The 16,883-nt window shown below is 37.1% G+C and overlaps 1 protein-coding gene across 2 annotated transcripts in view; it reads left to right on the top strand.

Annotated features, from left to right (window-relative positions):
* LOC112051979 (breast cancer anti-estrogen resistance protein 1) overlaps positions 1–16,883 on the top strand; it is a 128,430-nt gene that overhangs the window by 1,613 nt on the left and 109,934 nt on the right. The window contains exon 1 of one of the 2 annotated variants that reach the window (XM_024090882.2): positions 6,198–6,559. The exons of the other annotated variant lie outside the window; for it this stretch is intronic. Within the exon in view, the coding sequence (XP_023946650.1) occupies positions 6,518–6,559 (42 nt within the window). The 5' untranslated portion in view covers positions 6,198–6,517. Of the gene's footprint in view, positions 1–6,197; positions 6,560–16,883 lie in introns of those variants that run through there. 2 annotated transcript variants of the gene reach the window in all.

The raw sequence follows: 16,883 nt of genomic DNA, 5'->3' as shown, positions 1-16,883 counted from the left end.
ATTGTTCATATACCATAAAAAATACGAAAAATAATGTGATGCAAAATTTTTTTAAATTTATCCCCTAAAGTGATGTGGGCTTGAAAGTTTACATTGATTTCCGGATTCGCGGACGAAGTCGCGGGCGTCCGCTAGTAGAATATAAATAGGTTATTTATTAGCATACCTAACACATAACTACCTATAAATCACAATACTTCAAAAATTCAAACTAAATGTTAGATTAATTAATTGCAATCCTTAATTCCGTGTATCCCTCTTATTCTCGTAAAATAATTAATCTATCGTAATTTCTTTAAATGTCTGTCTTAAAAAAAAGATTGCATTTCATTTACAAACACAAAATAATTTTTTCGACACCACTTTCATTATGCAAAAGCGGTGGCATGTCGCTAGCCAGTCGGCGTCAAAGAGATTCATCATAATTTATAGCGCAGATTCTGGCTTTAGCAAAGGCGGTTACGAGTTTTTTTTTACTGTGATATCTGGAAAGCCTCGTTAAAACAAATAGGTTCGGACCTACATTTTCTAATGAAAATACTAGTAAATTAAGACCAGGTTACTCTGTTGGTTTTAATATCTACACCTATAATGTATAGCTTATGTGATGCCTCTGGTGATGCTTAGTAGCTATTTCAATCACACTTCACACAATAATATTATAAAGGCGAAAGTTTGTGTGATGTGTATGTTTGAATCCGGCCCGGGCACGCAGTTCCAACTCTTCAGTTATGTGTATTTTAAGTATCATTTGTTTTATTTTAAATATCACGTGCCTCAAACGATGAAGGAAAAACATCGTGAGGAAACCTACATACCAGAGAATTGTCTTAATTATGTGTGTGAAGTCTGCCAATCATTGAGCTAGCGTGGTGGATCATTAGCCTAAGCCCTTTCATTCTGAAAGGAGACTCGATTTCAGCTGTGAGCAGAAAATGGGTTGTTAATGATGACGATGATGATTCTCACGGGAACGGGAATTACGCGAGTGATACCGCTGGGCGGTGACTAGTAGATAATATGATGTATCCCTTAAAAAGATTACAATTAATAATAATAATAATGGTTCTTTAGTGTGAGCTGAATATCCCACGCCAGTGTTCTGTAGTTATTCGAACTATTTAGACCATTGGACGATGAACCATTCCAATTGGAATCTCCCAGTTAGCGCAATAAATACCATAATAAACGTTCCTGCATTCATCTAGCTATATCGTGCAATTTATGTAGGTAGGTATGTAACTGTTCTATTTATATCGATTACCTTGTCTAATGCCTTATGAAAATTATAGTATACCTCTACTACCTACTAGCAGACGCCCGCATCTTCGTTAGCGTGAAATTCAGTCAGTAAATCCCGCGGGAAACATGGATATTTCCGGGATAAAAAGTAGCCTATATGTTGCTCGTTAACCTTCTCTATCTTCAAGTGAAAGTCCTATAGAAATTGGTCCAGCCGTTCCAAAGATTAGCCCTGATAAAGAGTCATCGTCATCATAATCATCATATCAGCCGATGGACGTCCACTGCAGGACATAGGCCTTTTGTAGGGACTTCCAAACATCACGATACTGAGCCACTTGCACCCAGCGAATACCTTGACTCGCTCGATGTCGTCAGTTCACCTGGTGGGGGGTCAACCAACGCTGCGCTTTGTAGTGCTGGGTCGCCATTCTAATAGTCAGTCCATCGGCTCTTCGAACTACGAGTATGTGCCCCGCCCATTGCCATTTCAGCTTTGCAACTCGCTAAGCTATGTCGGTGACTTTGGTTTTTCTGCGGATCTCCTCACTTCTGATTCAATCACGCAGAGATACTTCTAACATAGCTCGTTCCATCGCCCGCTGTGTGAGTCTGAGCCTTCTTATGAGGCCCATATTTAGTCTCGGAGCCATAGGTCATCACTGGCAACACGCAATGTTCAAAGACTTTTGTCTTCAGGCACTGAGGAATTTCGGAGGAAAAGATCTCGTCAGAAAACAGTCAGACATACAACATTTTTAAAAAGCTTGTTTGTGTTTTAGTGTCGTTTAAATAGCTGTCGTTATCAACCCATATACGGCTCACTGCTGAGCCCGAGTCTCCTCTCAGAATGAGAGGGGTTAGGCCAATAGTCCACCACGCTGGCCCAATGCGGCTTGGCAGACTTCACACACGCAGAGAATTAAGAAATTCTCTGGTGTGCAGGTTTCCTCACGATGTTTTCCTTCACCGTTTGAGACCCGTGATATTTAATTTCTTAAAATGCACACAACTGAAAAGTTGGAGGAGCATGCCCCGGACCAGATTCGAACCCACACCCTCCGGAATCGGAGGCAGAGGTCATATCCACTGAGCTATCACGGCTCTCAAAAACTAATAATAGCTGTAATCACTTGAAAAAACATAGTTAACCTGAAAAAAAAGAGACAGACACTAAATGTATTTTTATTGGTAAAAACTTTTTAAGAAAAAGCCAATAAATTGTTACCTAGAAGCGGGTGAAAACGCGGGACATAACAGTTTTTTTTTAAATTATTCTTTACAAGTTAGCCCTTGACTACAATCTTACCTGATGGTAAGTGATGATGCAATCTAAGATGGAAGCGGGCTAACTTGTTAGGAGGAGGATGAAAATCCACACCCCTTTCGGTTGCTACACGGCATCATACCGGAACGCTAAACCGCTTGGCGGTACGTCTTTACCGGTAGGGTGGTAACTAGCCACGGCCGCAGCCTCCCACCAGCCAGACCTGAACAAATTAAGAAAATCTCAATCTGCCCAGCCAGGGATCGAACCCAGGACCTCCGTCTTGTAAATCCACCGCGCATGCCACTGCGCCACGGAGGCCGTCAAAAGTTTGTATAAAATGGTAGTAGTTTAATAAAATAATATTCATATCAAGTAAACATGACTTGGTAAATGACGTAATCTGGAGCGGTGAACGTAGCAGAAAGGAAAAGTGGGCGCACCACCTGAATTATGTTTGCCTCGAGAGTCGCCTACGCAGACCACTCCTAGCTACCCTTCCTACGATACTGAGAATCTTGTATCTGCCTATCGAAATAACGTGTAGGATTACTGGTTATGTTGAAGAGGTTATTAATAATTACAAATGCGGGCTAACCATAGATGCATTAATGCCCTGCCTCCCCTGAGAACGAACGAAGTCCGCATGGGAGAAAAAAAACCCATTTTGTATAATTTGTTCATATAGTGCATACCCTATTTAAAACCTATTTGTTTAATACTGTATTCTTGTTAACCGACTTCAAAAAAAGGAGGAGGTTCACAATTCGACTCGTACGTATGTTTCTTTTTTTATGTTTGTTACCTCATAACTTCGTCATTTCTTAACTAAATTTGAAAATTATTTTTTTGTTTGAAAGAGCGAAAAAAACTAAAAAACGAAAAATAACCACCTTCTGATCACATGCAGGTAAAACCGCGCGATGTCTGCTAGTAATTTAATAAATACGTTTCTACTTACTTTCCACTTACTGCTACTAATCATTACTATTATACTGCCTACTTGTACTAAATAAGTATAAGTATCTATGTTGGTGCCACTGCCAATAATATAGACCTACACGTAATTAGTTGTTACTTCCACGTTTCAAAATAGAAAGAGATGAAGAAAGAAAGGAGCTAGGACGAGAAATCACTGTAGAAAACTTAATTAATATAATGCTGGAATCAAGTGAGAACTGGGACCTAATAAGAAGTTTTCTAGAAAGCATAATGAAAATAAAGGAGAAAGATGAAAAGATACTCGGAGAGTGAGAAAAGACTGCGACGTTGGTGGTAGGCCGAATGGCAGGTACACCAGCGTTCTGAAGGTAGGAGGGGTTTTTTTTTAGCCGGTAGGAGTCCGGCACTACCCAAACGGGTGTCCATGAGGATTTTCCCCCCTACAAGAAAAAAAAAAAAAAAAAAAAAAAAATTAGTTGTGCAGAAAACTTTACCACTTACTAACCAAAAGAAAGTGGCGACTACAAAAAAAAATTGTCTCGACTCAATAATATTATATATTTTTTCCTTAATGACTAAATAGAAAGTGAGCCAGTCAATACATTGAAAAGGCCTTGGAAAAATTGGCTTTACAATTAATTAAACATGTAGAGTCAACATAATATGCAGTGGCGTGCACCAGTTGTTTGACTAGGGTGAGCATTAAACGTAAAAACACAAACGTAAACACCACCAGATTAATTAATATTGTAGATTACTTGTTACAAAATTTTGCTTTCACACGCAAGGGGCCTCTAGTCCCGGGGCCCCGTATCATTGATTTGGCTGATACAGAGCTACGCCCCTGTTCATTACGTCAAATACATATCAATACACTTTGAACGTTATATCAATTGTTTATACGTTTCGAAACGTTTCCATTGTGGCGCGGCACACGATAATATTTGTTCAGGTGTGTGTGTACCAGCGATACCTTTAAATGAATGAGCGAATAGTGAGGCGACGGTCGCAATACGCATGCTCGCTCGATATCACTACACTACGTATACGCCTAAGGCACGTGCTAGTCCCGGGTGACTGATGGATGTCGCGCATCCGAAGCGGTTTGGATTATCGATATCGATAGATTTAACGAGGGCAGCACTTAGCAGCTTCGGGTATAACTTTATTTTTTTTAACTGCATGACAACTTTTACAAATTATGCTTAGTTGGATATTGGATAGAAGCAAGCGTCACTTTGCGGAAGTTCATCATGATTATATAATGATTTATTTATTTTGCTATCCTCCGCGAAAAGCCGACGAACCGTTTGCAATTGCACGTTGTAGAGTGAACATCTCCTGAGGATGCTCCAGTTTCGGGGTGAAACGTACGTAGAGAGTATTTTGTCGGACCTGGGTGACGTTGTCGCATGGGTTCATTGGCTTTTCGCGGAGGATAGCAAAATAAATTAATCATTATATAAACATTATGCTTAGTTCTACAGCCTCAATAGCTCAGTGGTAAAGGGGACTCATCACCAAGAGGTGGTGGTTTGATCTCGGCTTGCTGGACTATTGTCATATTAAAAAAATATGGCAAATAGTTTTTTTAAGAAAAAATATATAGCTATAAAGTGTATAATTATTTCAGTACAAGATATTATTTTCAGTATACATATTATAAAGCTGTCTTCCGCCACATTTGTCTTTCATTTTCTTAAACAAACTGAAACTGCTGTATGGATAATCATACGGCTTTCACGGTAGAAAGAGTGATTCATGAGAATTGTTTAGGTTTATGATTGGTAAATCATTTGAAGTCATGTACGTATGAAATATGAAAGTGTCTGAAAAAGGAAAGTCGCTTCAGAGTCACGACCTGATCCAGCAATCTAGCCGAGCAAAGATAAATTTTGCCGCCGTTTCCATACCAAATATACTTTTTTTTAGGGTTCCAAACGTATGTACGTATAAAAACGGAACCCTTGTGAGATCTCTGGGATATCTGTCTGCCACACTTCATTTTTGCCGCTCTGGGAAAGTGCCCTGTTTGCTTCCCTGTGTATTGGGGCCTGCTGGAAGCTTTAATCCTCTAGGAGCTTTAGATTTTGCCTAATACTCCCACAGGAACTAGACATATGCGGGCGAGACACAACTAGTATATATTACCTATATCATTATGACCAAATAAGTATGTAGAGCAGTTGTAGATCATATTAAAACATTGGATAAAAGAATTTGGTAAGATTTTGAAAATGTTTGTTTTAGTACGATTTTTCTATAAACCACGAAAACATAAAATGATTGAAAGTGCTGCATCTAAGTAGAAATTATGAAATGGTGCAAACAAAAAATAATCTTGGTTGGCTTGGATTTTTCTAAGATAAGGCGGTTCCGGAATCTTCATAAAATTTTAGTTATCATAGCTTCAAGCTACTTATCACTGTGACTTTAACATAATGTAAATAGACAATGAGTTTGATTTTTTTTTAAATATAATTTTAAGTTTGCTTATGTACGGTAGCTTGAAGCTTAGGCCGCCATATCGGTGGTTAAATTCCCAGTTTATTCCTACTCAACATCGTCCAATTTGTGGATAGATTGCGCTTGTCAGTCAAGAGCTTTCAATGGATTGATCTTCGAGTTGTAGATGCGCAAACCATGCGGGTTGCCCCAGTGGGTCCTAACTAAGCGAATCCGGCGAATGATTCTCATTCTGGTAACCCTACGGGGTGAGCTTGCGCGGCCGCGGCGACGATACGAGCGAATACGCCAGTCCGTACGCTCACGCTTATCGGAGCGGGTGTCAGTCCGGTGTCATCGTTGCGTTGTCGTATCGCGCCGATATTTGGATGTCTCCGAGTGTCTGAAAAAGGCTGACTGAAAAAAGAATTTTCTTTGTGCTGTGAATTTTTTTTCGCCAGCTATTCTATAGATTTGTGGTGGGTTCGAGTTGAATTGAGCTCGGAAAAGTGTTTTTCTTGTTGGTGCGACGCGCGCGGGCCCGTAGTGTGGTAGTGTCGATTCGGTGGATGGTGCGCCGCGAGCGGGCGCCGGGGTGCGGCCGGCGGCGCCGCTAGCAAAATGTCGATACCCCTGGGCCGGGAGACTGTCCTCCCCACGCAGGTGAGCCAGCTTTCCCCGTTTTTCCGCGAGTTTGCGCGCGGCAATACTGTAGATTGTTAGAAGGATGATTAAATACTCTTTGACGATTGTCTCGACTCAAAGCGCTTCGTTAAGTTGAATAAAACATTTTACCCTCAATTTTAAATGTTTTAAATTTTTTTTGAAAGCTTACCCGATTGTTATTAGGGTTATAGGAGGGTATATTTTGTAAATTGTTTGTGCTAATGAACAAAATTGAATACAATTCAGCAGCTGAGCTAGCTTTCCTCGTTTTCCCGTGTAGTGTTCGCGCGGCAACACTGATGATTGTCTCGACTCTCAATCTCAAACGATATTAACACCGCTTCGTGAAGTTGAATGAAACATTTTACCCTCAATTATAAATGCTTTAAATTTTTTTTTGGCAGGCTTACGTTATTGTTATTAGGAGGGTCTATTTTGTAAATTGTTTGTGCTTACGAATAAAATTGAATATAATTCAGCAGCTTAACTAGCTCTCCCTGATTTTCCACGCAGTGTGCGCGGTTAATCTCGGTTAAAGTCGAATACGTTTATACCACTTTATACCCTCCATTTTTTTAATTTTTTTTTGCAGACTTACTTGATTATTGAAGGTATATTTTGTAAATTGTTTGTGCTAACGAGCAGTGCTAAATATGCTGATAATATTCAGTTAAATTCGTCACTAAAATTACAAGGATTTTCTTTGTTATCGTTAGCGGGTTTTGTTTAAAGATAAATCCTTTTTTTTTAACGAGGACTTACCTCCATGAATGGCATTTTTACGAACTAAAAACGGTACCCTACATTTTAAAACTTTACTTTACTTTCCGGTGTCTACCCTTTTACCATGATTGTTCAAGAAAAACATTAAAAATTAAGAAGTTTAAGTACCTACCTATTAGTCCTGTCCTAATTACATCAACAGGGATTTTTGGATTTACCTTAGATACATACAGAAAATAGGAACTGCGTTTTATTTCTGAAACTTTTTAGTTAAAACTATTCTGAAGGGTTATTTTCCTAGGAAGTATGCTTCTCTATTAATGAGCTTCACGAACATAGCTATTTATTACTAGCTTATTTGCTATTGTAAAATCTATTTCCATTCCAAATTTCAGCCAAATTGGTTCATAAATTGCGGCGTTAAAGAGTAAGAAACATCCAAACAAACATCCATTCTAAATTTCGCGTTTATAATATTAGTAGGATGTTATCGAATGTCTTCGTGAACGGTGTCAGCGTACACAGGCTGACCGCTTATCACGCGTCTTATCAAAACTGATTCGCAGAATCATTTTCACCGCTTGCAACTAGACGGTATAAATAGAAACAGGCGAGACTGAGATGTAAATGATAAGGCTAGAAAAGATGATGTGTTATAATCGCAGAACATAAAGCACTTAAGTAATGCTGTTATAATCCTACTAATATTATAAACGCGAAAGTTTGTATGGATGTTTGTTACTCTAATGCCGCAACTTCTAAACCGATTTGGCTAAAATTTTGAATGGAAATAGATTTTATTCTGGATAAACACATTCGCTACTTTTCATCCCGGAAAAATCCATGGTTCCCGGGGATTTGTAAAAACTAAATTTCACGAAGTCGCAGGGGTCCGCTAGTAGGAAAATAATTAATAGACAGCCTCCGTGGCGCAGTGGTATGCGCGGTAGATTTACAAGATAAAGGTTTTGGGTTCGATTGGGCCGATTGAGGTTTTCTTAATTGGTCCAGGTCTAGGTGGGAGGCTTCTGCCGTGGCTAGCTACCACCCTACCAGCAAAGGCGTACTGCCAAGCGATTTAGCGTTCCGGTACAATGTCCGAAAGGGATGTGGATTTTCATCCTCCTCCGAACACTTAGCCCGCTTCCATCTTAGATTGCATCATCACTTACTATCAGGTGAGAATGATGAGATTGTATTCAATTAACCCTTGACTTACAAATAATTAAAAAAAAAAAAAATCTAATTCTTCAAATCTTATCTCTTCATAATAAATAATAATTAGAACTTTTAAAAATGTATAACATCGTGGAATAAATGCAATGTGTAATTAAAAAAAATCCTAATGGCAAACGTTTAGACCATTCGATTCAGACCGCGTAAATATAGTTGACACTATTTTTTCTATGTTTTTGCGTACTGCTTTACTTATGCCATTGACCGGCTCGACCTACTTGCAAATTGACGTTTCTAATTATTATGCTAGGCTTCTAAATTGTTCTAAATTCTAACTGTACATGACATTTAAACAAATTAATAATTATTAAGGTCACACTGATCAAATGAGTTAATTAAAATTGTTATACGACTTGTTTTTGCTTCCATAAACAAGTACATATCGCGACTCTAGAGAATTTCATTTTTAAAACACAGTTATGCAAAATAAAGAGATAAAATTTCAATAAGCAAGGAGAGCTTTTTAATCACAGAGACAGTCTGGGACAGTTTCGTCTGCGAAAACTGTCTGCTTAATTGAAGTAGATACGTATATACATAAGTTAGATACCAAAATAGCTTGCCATCTAAATCTATTGTATTAAACTTTAGAGGAGCCAAATGAGATGCGATGAAAATTTAAGAGCTTAAATACTTTTAAATATCTATACTAACATTATAAAGCTGAAGAGTTTGTTTATTTTCTTGAACGCGCTAATCTCAGGAACTATTGATCCAATTTGAAAAATTCTTTTAGTGTTAGAAAGCCCATTTATCAAAGAAGGCTATAGGCTATATATTATCCCCGTACTCCTACGGGGTGAAAGCGCCGGGTGAAACCGCGCGGCGTCAGCTAGTAGTAGATATTTTCATCTCAATAAAGTTGTTTTACTAATTAATTCATAGTTCGGTAGCTCGGGCCCTTGTGACATGGATAATTACTAAATTGACATAATATTATAAAGAGGTACAGTTTGTGAGGTTGTTATTACTATTGATATTGATATATTGAATCGATTTTGAAAAGTCTTTTACCAATATTAAGTCATTCAGTGTTTACCAGGGCAAATGAGCCTAAACTCACATCAACTAATAAACAACGACCTCACACATTTTATACAATCGCGCCAAGATTGATGAATTATCGAAATAATCATTTACACTTAATCCACCTATCACGATTAATAAAGTATATTTTGAATAACAACAATTACAACAACAAACAACAATTACAACAACAAACAACAACAACAACAAACAACAACAATTACAACAACAACAACAATTACCTTACCAAGTCGTTGTCTACTAATATGTAATATGAATTTGTACTGTTTAAAATCGAATAAAACCAGTTCTGCTATTTTCTATTATCTACTATTTTAATAAATAAAACATAAGTACTAGGTAGCTAGTTTAGTACATTCTGCTACTGAGTGGTAAACAGAGTCTCTACGTAACTGCGGTCGTAGTTCAAGGCTCTATCGATCCCAGCCAAGGTTGGCTATTTACGGATTCTAAGGCGCTTTCCGCACTTTTTCCACAATTTTTTACACTTTTTAATCATCCACTAGAGTGCTGCACTCCAATTACATGAAATAAAATGTAACTTAGAGTGCATCACATTCTTTTTACTATTTCGTGGCAGAGTAAAACAAGCTATTAGTTGGTATTTAAATAAGTAAGATATTTATGTACTTCAGCATGTGTTTATCTATTCACCTTATATTTTACAATAAGGCAGTCTTTGCCTACATAAATCTGTATTTATTTCATGTTTTACAGTAGACAGGAGTCTCTATTTCTATCCTTTATATAAATTTTGTACATTGACCTCATTGGATTCCACCAGACCATCATAGGAGAAATCATCGGCGATTTTATATTGTAAAAAGTTCAAGACGTATTTTTCCCTATATTTTTCTCCTTTGATAAATTCACAGTACTTCTCAAGGAGAAATTGAATATTTACCATCGCGTACAAATAGAAAATATTCCGGTTAACCAAAGTGAAAGCATTAGTGAGTAAATTAAGGAACCACTTTTATCTAAATGGGTTATAATTTAGAGTTATTGTCGTAAAGAGAAATGATTTTATTTAACCGCTTTACACAGATACAAATCTTAAAGCAGTTATAACAGTGGGTTAAGTAATAGCTGTGCTTATAATTCAACTTAATTTGCCTATAACTTAAAAATGTTATGTGACGGAACTGTCATGATAATATTTCTAAAATTTTATTTATTTTTAGCAGAAATAACACTAATTATAGCTTGGCAACTTCGTTCGTAACACTCTCGATGGGCCTTGCGGGCCGCGGGGCGTGTAGCGATGAATGAAAAACCGACGACTGATGCACCTCACTTCCCGCATATCATCGGAGTGTCATTAACGAACTTGCCAGACTATAGCAAAGCTTGTTATATTTTCTTTTTCTAAACTATAAATCCACAAAAATTCCCATTCTAGGGATTTTGTGCCTATTTTAACAACCTAAAACGGATATATCCATCGTGCAATATCCTTTGCCGATAGTCAAGTCTTTCTTATATTTACTTGACCCAGTGAAGCATATCTACGTAAATAGGTGATTCAGGTATTCTATCAATGTATAGCACATTTTCCGCTAGGCTTTTTAAAAATTTAAAAAGGGGTGTCATATTGAAGCTATGAGTAGCTGCACCGATTACTTTTATATTTAGCTTTTTTATATACTTTTTTATTTAAAAGCGCTAATCTCTGGAACTACTGGTCCGATTTGAAAAATTCTTTCAGTGTTAGATAGCCCATTTATCGAAAAAGGCCATATTCCTACAGGAACGGGAACCACGCGGGTAAAACCGGCGGCGTCAGCTAGTCTTTAATAAATAAGGCTGGCTGGTGGTGCACAACGTATCTATTTATTTAAAGGGCTTCCTTAAATTTTAAATTATGTTCCCATTAGTACTCCTAGTAAGATTATCTTATACTATTGACTTTATAAAGTTGTTTTACTTAATGTTAGAACAATTCCAGGACCTAAATTAGAATTAGAGGATTAAACTTGGTTTAAAATACATATTCTTTGTTGCATGGCTAGATTGTGATTCATGCTCATCTGGCGCAAAATAACTTAATGGTATATCAATTCAGTTTGTATTATGCCAGCACGAATCATCAGGTTGTTTATGTGTAGGTATAATAATGAATGGTTATTAGGTATGCAGGTATTTTACACTCACGTTGTATGGCCTGTTGGAAAAGCATGAAGTCACCAAAACTCATGTGTTTTAATTGCATTTAAGGATTTCTTGTGTAGGTGTTATTAAAGAATTTACTTTAGGCTTCAATAATTTATTTAGGAATTTGTGATTTAATTAGGATTTTGTGAATTCAGTGAAGTAAACACTTATCTTTAGTAAAGATTCGGTACCTATTCTATTCAAGGAGTTTAGGGGCTTTAATTATTTGGGTAAGAATTTATTATGTTCAAGAGACTGGCATAATTTAATTAGCATTAGAGGAGCTCAGGCTTTATCACTTATATCAGCATTTATTCGTAGACATCAAGACAACAAAAGCTACTCGTGTTATGTTTTGTTTTGTATTCGCTCTCAGTCTCACATCTGTTTTATGTTTCGCACTAATATTCTATCACATAGTGTTGATTATATTTTGCAGCTGTGTCTACAATGAATGTTTTGCTATAAGTGCGTCGTAATATAGAGTTCACATACAATTGATAGGAGTGAAATCTATAAGCGACTATTTCTGGCAAGTTACTGTTGGTAAATGTTAAGTTTCTGATAGTAAATTCCTTCCTATTTATCAACATCATCATCATCATAACTATCAACTATATTTCAACGTCATCTGGCCTATCTTCTTATAGGAAAGGAGATTTTATAGACAACTATAAGTACACTAGCGGACGCCCGCGACTTCGCCCGCGATGAATTTAATTTTTCACAAATCCCTTGGGAACCATGGATTTTTCCGGGGTAAAAAGCAGCCTATGTGTTAATCCAGGCTTTAATATATCTCAATACTAAATTCGCTTCAGTAGTAGCGGAGTTAAATAGTTCAAACATCCGAACATACATCCAAACATCTACACAAACTTTCGCGTTTGTAATATTAGTAGGGTTATGTGCCTAGGTGGACAGATCACATCAGACGGGTTAGAGGAAACTTCTCGATGCTGGCGCCGCGAGATCATGTTATTTAGATGTCTTTATAAGAGGATGATAATGATGATGATGATGATAATCAGTGGGGAACACTTCATAGATGCAGCGTGGTGGACTATTGGCCTAACCCCTCTCATTCTGAGATTAGACTCGAGCTCAGCAGTGAGCCGAATATGGGTTGATAACGAAACGTATCCATGGGAATATGCTATGTATCTTATCTCTGTACATTGTATGGGTCTTAGTGGTGGCCCTATTACGTAAATGGAGCGATACGCGAGAAGTAGGTATATGGGTGTAGCGTGAATTGGAGCTTATTGAGCACACAGTGTATAGTGTATTTTATAGGTTTGCTAGAAGCGATAATGAAGATTGGCTGTATTTGATTTACTTGAGGAAAAGAGAGTGATTGAAAATCTATACTTAAAACTATAAAATTAAATCACCATTGACGATTGATTGGTCATAATTTTCTATTCCATAACACTACATGGATTTGGATGAAAGCTCAGAGGTAGATTAAAGTTTGACATTTCTTAGGTGGGTAGGTGTAGAGGATGTACCTACATGTAGAATTTCTTTAGATTTCTGATCGATTTTAGTCACCTTAGTGTCGTCATACAGTGAAACAAAGACTATCTTGCTTAAATCAACATTGCAAAAAAATGTTAAACCAGTAGGTAATACCTATTACCCTTTGTAAATTTTCGTACGGTTTAAAACTCTTTGTTTTCATTTTACTTTTATAAGTATTTTGATTTTTTTACTATTGTAATGACCGCGGACTCTAAAATTTCTATTGTTTTTTATAACGAGTTTTATTTTACATGACAGACCAAAGTAATTTGTCTTCAGGTTCATGTTTTCATGCGGTATTTTTGTTTTCTTTTCTATTTTTTCGTTCTAGTTTAGTTCACATTTGTGGATAGCCGTAAGAGGTAATGACAATAGGCTTAGTCGCCTTAGTTGCCTGAGGCGACCCAACTCAATGCCTCGTCGACACGACTTTGCATGTAGCCTAGTCTCACACAACAGATTTGCATATACATAGTACTAGATATTTAGACGACATTCCAAAGATACTCGTACAAGTAGAAACATTACTGAGTATTCTATCACAAAAGGAAACGCTCTACCATTCGTCATACGTATCATTTATTTGCAGCGCAGCTATTTCAATATCAGACGTCTTCAATCTTCACGTCGGCCGGCACATTAACTGGACTTCGCTCTGACGCCTGGATGCTTTCACGAACCGAGTTACAATGTCGTCGAGCCCTAGAGCCATATGTGGATGTTGTGCACACCATGCCGCGGGTCGTTTACCTACTAACAATGCTACGGTGACGCGAACAAATCAGTTTCACGCATAAAATAATCCATCTATACTACCCATGTGATCCATATCCATACTTAATATTATAAATGCCAAAGTAAGTTTGTGTGCGTGTAACCTTTTTGCGGCTGAACCGATTTGGGTTAAATTTGGATAGTGACAAATTGTAGCTTGAAGCAGAACATAGGCTATTTTTTATCTTAAAAATATTCATAGTTCTCGCGGGTTTTGCAAAACCAGAATTTTGTTCTATTGGAAATTACCTACTGCTGGCCTATTAACTATTTTGGTTTTTATTATCAATCTATTAAAATAAACATCGAATCAATTGAAAAATGTCATCTACCTACTGTATGTGACTTTATGATATCCACCAGTAGGCATCAGATGGCATTTTGTTACATAGAAACTCAATTTTGTATATAATGTCAACTAGCATATCTACGTCAAAGATAGTGAAGTCGGCAAACAGTAAACAGTCTTGTTTTTTTAATAAATAAGCTCTTCTTTATTCGTGTAAATGTTTTTGTGTACATTTCTGGGTAAGTCTTTAAAATTACGTGCTTTTTCAGCATATCACTATGTAACACACACCTATAGTAGATGTCTCTCACACTCATACTTCTAGTGTACTAAAGTTAAATAGAAACCACTTGCTTTTTAACTTTTTTTAGATATGTTTACTGCCTATTATTAGTCAAGGTACCTATTTTATTAGTCAAGTTATTTGTTTGTAAAATATTACAGATAGGATTCCTAATATTTAGCAAATGTTGTCACTTTTCCTATAGTTTCTTTATCAATACCGATACGCTCCGATAAAACGATAATAATGCCTATCTTAACTGTTATGGCTATCGAACTAAACTAACGATAAGTGTACACAGTACATACATACTTCCTATGTTATAAGGACAAACACAATAACGCCGTCAGTCGAGACAACTTTTTGTTTCCTAGATTTCCCAGACTATGAAGTTCAGTAAAAACTATTTTACCTGAACAAAAAACAACGGTTGAGTCTTGATATTGTTAACATGACAAAAAACCAAGTCAATATTACGAAAAAGTTTGAAAGTGCTCTAGAAACTTTTCAGTTTGAAGTAGGTAAAGTCGAAATAAATCTTAAAAACGTATTCCATCTACGAGTACGAGGAAAGAAACACAAAGATCTCACGCTTTGTAAATATTTCCAAGTACAATGCGAAGCAGCGGACTCGTTTCGGCCAATTAGCAAAAAACCGGTGCATCCGAATACCGAATAACACAAAAGTAGTACGTCGCGTGCGTGGTTTCTTGGAACTATCAGTTCCTTAAATAACCCGCGAGCCGGTAATTCGACTTCTTGCTATCCGTCCTCCGCGGCGTCCTTTCGTCCACATTTGGAGAATGCTCCCATCTTGCCATATTTGGCTGCATAATAACCGATCGCTCCTGTATCTTTAGAGGCACCGATTGTTCGCCCTAGTTTGGAAGATCGGAACATTTTTGCAATAGTTTAACATTTTAGAACTTATTTATAGCTCCATTGTTAGGAAAGCAATCTGAAATGTCAAGTCATTTAAATTTTTTGGAGTTTACTCTTTAAAAATCGATTTTTCATATATAGCCCCGTTATAAAAAAAATGTGGGCAGTAAAATTCAATGATAAAAATTACAGTTTTTTGACGTTTTTTGTGCGCAACGTATGCTGCTCCTCGGTTGCGCACCTTTCACTTTTCAGGCGTGGGTATTGAGACGTACATAGTGTATGCGCGGGGCAACATATATCTATTTAGACAGACGATGTGAATGGGTAAACTCCATTCGTGCGTCGCAAACACACACTTTTTTTCGCACTTAGCAGATTTTTATGCAACAATTAGGTTATCGTTCCTCGAGTGTCTGACATAACACGTATCGTCTCGAGAGTTTAATGATTATTTAATTTAAAGTTTGACCAGTTCAAATGACATTTAAATGAAACCGCAAGCAAGTTGTACATACAACAATTCTGGGCTTACGTCTATATGAGTGGTGTCGCAAGGCAAGCGCGTCGGCCGTCAGAGGCCATATATGGACTTCACGAGGCCGCACCGCTCCAGTCCGCTCCTCCTTACGACGGCATCTACTACCCGGATTTGTACTATGGTACCGTTTTCTTATGTTATTCTTCGACCTACGGTTCAATGACCTTGGTCACATATCACTGTCGCAATTACAATTTATCCGCACTTAAGTTTACTGCAAAAGTATGTATCAATCCACACACATAGTGTTCGAAAGGAAGGACCGAAACATTTTTATACACTTAAAGCGAGTTTCAGTATAAATAATAAATTCATTTCACAAATTAGACCGAACTTTAATTAATTTAAACAGTCTAGTTTCCTGTTTTTAACTAGATTCTGTTCATTATACGAACCAGGCTTTTCCAGTTTATTTAATGAAGCGTCCATATTGAATTTTAAACGAAAGGTTTTTGTAGACCGTTTTAGCATGATCAAGCTATAGAATAAGGAACATCTCTTTAATCAAACACAGAGCCGAGGACATTTCTGAAGTCAATGTCTCGGGAGAACCTTGTTAACCTTTACGAACGTTGCCCATTATTCGCAAAGGCCAGCAATTATTTGTCACAGATTACTGTTCCAACTTTAATACACAGTTCTGTTTAAAAGATTTATTCGACTATTGTGTTTTACAGTAATGCCGACGAGATTTTGTAGATAATTTTTAGAGTTCCGCAGTCAACCAAAAGTACCCTCGTAACTAACTTTATTTCTAAGTTTTCGACTTAACTTATCACTATACCCTCGTAACTTTAATTTCAAGTTTTCAAATAATTATTATAACCATTATCTTGAGTTTAATATTATTACCAGGCGTTTCGTAAAA

This window comes from Bicyclus anynana, chromosome 15 (genome assembly GCF_947172395.1).
Source record: "Bicyclus anynana chromosome 15, ilBicAnyn1.1, whole genome shotgun sequence".
In the NCBI taxonomy this organism is placed as follows: Eukaryota; Metazoa; Arthropoda; class Insecta; order Lepidoptera; family Nymphalidae; genus Bicyclus; species Bicyclus anynana.
Note: the sequence above shows the minus strand (reverse complement) of the source record. Positions and strands in the feature narration are given on the sequence as shown.